The sequence below is a fragment of the Leptonychotes weddellii genome, unplaced genomic scaffold (genome assembly GCF_054177405.1).
Source record: "Leptonychotes weddellii isolate Sample4059 unplaced genomic scaffold, ASM5417740v2 HiC_scaffold_13562, whole genome shotgun sequence".
Classification (NCBI taxonomy): domain Eukaryota; kingdom Metazoa; phylum Chordata; class Mammalia; order Carnivora; family Phocidae; genus Leptonychotes; species Leptonychotes weddellii.
The window spans coordinates 1-5,630 of record NW_027715467.1 but is presented as its reverse complement, the minus strand read 5'-3'; the positions used below and the strand labels follow the sequence as shown (position 1 = coordinate 5,630).

Below are 5,630 nucleotides of genomic sequence, written 5' to 3'. Positions count from 1 at the left end.
GGCGCTCTGGACACCCAGCCCCACTTACAGGGAGGGTGTGTTCCCGCTGACCTGGGAATGGGACCTTGTAACGGGGGAGTCTGGGCCCCAGGCCTGTGTGTAGAGGGTACATTCTCTCGGGAAAGGCTCAGGGGTTGGGCCCGTGACCCCCGGTGGCCCCAGGCCCTCTTTGTATTGGTCGAGGACCTAGAACGATCTACAGCCCCCCAAGATTCTTCTTGGCAAGCAAGGCTCAGTGCATCCTGCCAGTCCCTGCCAGGTCCCCACCCTGGGCCTGGGGCTCCGGGGACCAGCGCCTGAGCTTTGAGAACAGCTCGAGGCAGGGTCAGCTCTCTGACCTTGGGGCGTGTTGTTTCAGGGCATTGCAGGCTCCGATGGCCTCCCTGGGGACAAAGGAGAGCTGGTGAGTGGGATTAAGTCGGCCTCACTTTTATCAACAGCTGAGAATGAACGAGTCCCAGTCGGGGATGAGGGTCAGTCTGCAGATCCAGGGAGTGTGGGAAGCCCCAGGGAGGCCGAGGCTGCGGGCTGAGGGCCCCATGACTGTGGCCAAGACAGTCTCAGGGCTGCGTGTGCGCGGGTTCTTTTGGCAAATTCCTGGACAACCTTGACCAGCGGGACCCCGGCCCCGGCCCCGTTAATCTGATGGGGGCGGCAGTGCCTGCCGGCTGGGGAGCCCCTCTGGCTGGGACCGCGTCCCTAAGGACACAGCTGAAGGGGACTGTAGGCACAGAGATATTCAGACATCCATTATTTATTAGAATGATGATGACGGAGACAAGGAACAAAGTAAACACGTGTAACAAAACGTGCTGAACAGTTACTGAAAACACTCTTTAGGAAAATAAGTCACAACAACATCCGTGCATAGAACACAGTCCCAGCTAGAGAAAAACTGCACCCAGGAGAGTACAAGGAGGTTGCCACTCCATGTCCGGAAGCAGTCAGAGGGTGGTTTCTTGGCGGTTTCCCGCCCTCTCCAACTCCCCCTGCGCTAGCCTGGCTCTTTGGCAGCGAACGCCCACCCGACTAACGGCCAAACAACTGCTCTCTCGCAGGGTCCCAGTGGTCCGGTCGGACCCAAAGGAGAGGTGAGTGGCCGCCAGCCGTCCCAACAACAAAGCCCAAGGAAACGCCAGGCCAGCCTGCGGGGTGTGGGGAGCGGCAGCTGCTGGGCACTGCTCGTCTCCGACCCACCTCGGCCCCTTTTCCTCTAGGCCGGCAGTCGAGGGGAGCTGGGCCCGAAGGGCATCCAGGGTCCCAATGGTACCAGTGGTGTCGAGGGCCTCCCGGGCCCACCCGGCCCCACGGGCTTCCCGGGGGTACAAGGCGTGCCTGGCATCACCGGGAAACCCGGAGTCCCGGTACGTCTTTCCCTTTGTTGAGGGCAGTGTTCGTCGGCACTGGTCACTCTTCTGAGACTGATGGTGGGGCAGGGGGCATCTCTAAGGGTGCCAGCCTGCCCCAAGTCTGCTGACGGACTTACGGGGTGAATTTCAGGGGCGGGAAGCCAGCGAGCAGCACATCAGGGAGCTATGTGGAGGGATGCTCAGTGGTGAGTGCTCTCCACCCCTGCACACCTCGGGCCACCCACGCCCCGGCCTCCTCCACCTCTTCCCTACCCGGGGCAGTCGGGGGGGGCAGTGTCCAGTCTCCATCTGCGCTGGGGGGGGGCTCCCTCCCCCCCCAGGCTGTAACACAGGCGGGGGGCACGGTGGGGGTTCTAGATGTCTGTGAAACCATCAGCAGGGACCGAGACCTGCACCCTTCCAGCCTTTACCGACTAAGTGGCCATCTATCTCTTGGCCACTTTGATTCACAGGATTTGTAAGGAACTCCCCCCAAATGAGCACCTCCTCTTGGGCCTGTGACTCCCTCCTTGGCACACAGGAGAAACGTAGCAGTACTTCCGTTCCATGCCCCGAAGTGCGTTAGGGGCGGCTCGATCTTTTCCGCCTTGCACAGAACGCTTTTGCTAATCCTCCTCGAATAAATGCTTGCATCTTTGTTTTCCCAAAGAACAAATTGCACAGTTAGCTGCTCACCTGAGGAAGCCTTTAGCGCCTGGATCCGCAGGTCGGCCTGGTCCAGCTGGGCCCCCAGGCCCCCCGGGACCGCCGGGCTCCATCGGCCACCCTGGTGCCCGAGGGCCCCCTGGATACCGTGGTCCCACCGGAGAGCTGGGAGATCCGGGGCCCAGAGGTGAGTCGGCTGCCCGCCGTCCCCTGCACATCATCCCCCCGGGCACCGCAAATACCATCAGAACAGCATTTGGGGGAGAAGGGGTAGACAAAAATATGAGGGATAAACAAACAGGAGCCCATTTACACGTAACGGCATATGCCTTCAGAAAAACTGACATTCGTGAACATTTCTGTTGCAAAAGGCAAAAGTTATACAGAACTCCCTTTGAAGCGCTGGGAAGTATAATTTAGAAACCAGATGACCTCACGGGTGCGCCCCGTCGCTGATGCTAGGCGCTGGCCCTGTCCAGGTCCCCGCTGAGCTGGCAGCAGCCGGATGCTCGGGCCCACAGACGGGCCACGCGGCTAACACAACTGTGAACTCCCGGCCACTGAGCTTTTCCCCAACAGCCTCTGACCCCCACTTCCTGTCTGAGTTTGCTCAGTGTCCCACCCGCATCCCGCCGGCCGGCCTCCTGGCCTCAGTTCCGGATTTAAAGTTCAGGATTCCAGTCTGTGCCAATTTATTGACCAAATAATTCTGTTTCTGAAAAACAGCTTAAAAACGTTTCTGAGGGAAACGTAACTCTGTGATTTGCTCTCTTCATCGATGAGGCGCAGTTTGAATACCTCAAATCCGGCTATTCCAGAATGAGTGGTGCCGCACTTATTTTTAAGAAACTTCAAGGCTGCACAATTTCAGCCCTGGAGACAGACACGTCTTCCCAGACACGGTGTCGGTCCCAAGTCCACGGTCAGCCGGCTTCACATGGCCTTGGAGATGGCTGTGGGCTCTGAGCATCTCTGGCGCTGGCACAAGGCTGTCTTCCACCAACAGACCAAGCGGGTTTCTTCACGTAGGGATCTGAAGGCCTTTGAGCCTTTTGAAAACACGGTTCTCAACTGGCCTCCATCCCCTTCCCTGGTTCTGGCGCTCGGATTACTTTTCTGAGAGCGCTTCGCTTCAGGAAAAGGCTCACCATGTGGGCACCCTGCCCGTCACAAGGCGGGTGACACGCTGGCGTGGGGGCTCATGCCATCACGCCAGTGGTCCCTCCTTGAACCCCAGCCGGGTGCTCATGTGTCCGGTGCTTCCCCACAGGGGCTTCGGGAGACAAAGGAGACAAAGGCTCGGCGGGCGTGGGTCTGGACGGGCCAGACGGAGACCAGGGGCTACAGGGTAGGTGCTCGTCTCACCAGCCGCTTTCCCAACACGCCGTGGCTTGACCTGGGGCCGCATTTGGGTGGTGAACATGTATCACGACGTCTTCTCTTGGCAAAGTCCTCTCAGATGGTCAGGAACGGTCAGGAACCGCCAGAATGACTTTGTACAAGTTTGAGCGAGAAGAGAGTCAGGAGGATCTCTCCCCGTAGATTCAGTTAAGTTCTATTCGGTGAAAGCAGTCTAACGTCTAGGTCAGTTCAGTCCAGCAGAATTCCCTAATTCCCTCTGAATTAGCCACATGTACCCTGAATGTTTGGTGTCCAATACAAACGCTTTGTGGAGACAGAGGACCAGCCCCTGCCCCCTGCGGTCCATCCCTCACAGAACACACGAGTCACCTCGTGGTCTTCCACGCGCCCCCGCACCCTGGGCGGAGCGGAGGCCCTGCTCCAGGCCTCTCCGAGCGCCCAGAAACCCTCTCCTCTGCTGGCCCTCCAGGCCGCACCCACGCTCCCAGCCCCTCCTCAGCTGACCCACCCTGCCTCCCCCTACTTAGGGGGCCCATCCCCCGAGGTGGGGGCCCCCCGGGGATCACATGCAGGCCATGCCCACAATCACCTCTGCCCCGCTCACCAAGCAACTCCGCACCCCCCCCCGCCCCCCCCAGCTCACAGGAGACGCTCTCTTCCCTCGGCTCCCATGAGCTCTGCTCGGGCCCGAGCCGCTACGCTCGGGACAAGCCCCTGGCCTCCACATCCCCCCACCTCGTCCTCTGCCCTCGCTCCTCTCCCCACATGGTCTCTCCTCCCCTCCGCCCTTCCAGAGTGCAGAATACGCCCCTACACAGAAGGGCTGGGGGTGGCAGGCTGAATGGATGTTCTGTTCTTACATCTACACTCACCTTCCCGCTCCGTCTCAAGGGCCGCAAGGCGTGCCTGGTGTTAGCAAAGACGGCCGAGACGGGGCCCACGGCGAGCCCGGGCCTCCAGGCGATCCTGGCCTCCCTGGTGCTGTCGGTGCTCAGGGGACCCCCGGCATCTGTGACACCTCGGCCTGCCAAGGAGCCGTGATGGGAGGCATCGGGGAAAAATCAGGTTCTAGAAGCTCCTAAAACACAACCGAAGGAAGTGAGAAGGTGGTGCCGACGCCAGCAGGGAGCTCTGGAAGGACACGAGGAGTCAGCAGCGCTCCGCGGGGGAGGGGACAGCGTGGCATCGGTGACGGCCCTCGCGGCCCTCCTGGCCTGCCCCTTGGGTCCTCCATGGCAGTGACCAGCCACGTGGTCCCCGAGAGCGTCCTTCATCGACCTGTTGTCCAATGTTGTCTCTACACACATTTACAAGTGCCCGTCAGCGGTCACGTCGTACGTCAGGCCCCGTGGGCGCCAACTAGACCCCACATCTGAAGGGGCACAAGTCCTCGGGGCCTAAAACAGCCACCTGTTCACACAGCACTTGTGGAAGGACTAAGAATCACAGTAAGACAGCAGATGACCCCAGGTGACCCCAGTCTAATAAATAAAGGATTCTCTGTACGGTACCCCCTCCACACATGGTCTAGTCTGATTTACCTGCTTCTTTTGTGTACAAACTTTGACTGTCTCCGATTAACAGTATTTATTGAAGGTGACCCTGTATTGCGACAAAGTCTACTGCTATTACCTGTTGTGATAAATAAAGCCACTCATGTGAAAACCTCAGTTCCAAACACTACAGTTTATTACACAGAAAGTAATGACTCTCAATATGAAAATGAGGGCATTGAAGGAATCCACTGTGACAATATCTCATTTATGGACAGAAGTGGCTTCAAAGGGAGTCTGGAAAATGTCCAGCAAGAGGTCTGGACACGGACCGCATTTCACAATGCAGTCCCATGTGACTGAAGTCAGCACAGCGGGAGGGAGAAACAAAGGAGTAAAATTTCCAAACTACTTCTAATTAAGAACAATTTAACTTGTTCCAATTGCTAAGTGGGCATATTTAAAATGTAAATAAAATAAAAAGCAGTGTACCTTGGAAGACTAAGGAAATTATGAAGGATGTTAATTTTTGAAGTTATCATGTCAAGAAAACATGATGGAATCAGGCAGATAATTGAAAAGTTTCTTGCTAATTGTCAACATGTCTTCATCCCCAAATGGTCTAAGAGGACACGAATGGCTAAGTATTTTGTTCTAGACAAACATCTTTACAAAACGTGCTGTAACGTCCCCACAGAGGCCCCTCAACTGGACTCACGTCCCCCAGAGCCAGACCGCCGGGGCTCCAGGGCTGCACAGA

General features: G+C 57.5%; 1 protein-coding gene across 1 annotated transcript; it reads left to right on the top strand.

Moving 5' to 3' along the window:
* Positions 1–358: 358 nt before the first annotated feature.
* LOC145718291 (collagen alpha-3(IX) chain-like) lies at positions 359–5,047 on the top strand (the record flags this gene model as incomplete). The annotated part of the gene is made up of 7 exons (XM_081809776.1): positions 359–403; positions 1,059–1,091; positions 1,218–1,364; positions 1,501–1,555; positions 2,020–2,202; positions 3,286–3,363; positions 4,269–5,047. Coding segments are annotated over 7 exons (732 nt in total), but the record flags the coding sequence as incomplete, so codon positions are not given.
* Positions 5,048–5,630: the final 583 nt, after the last annotated feature.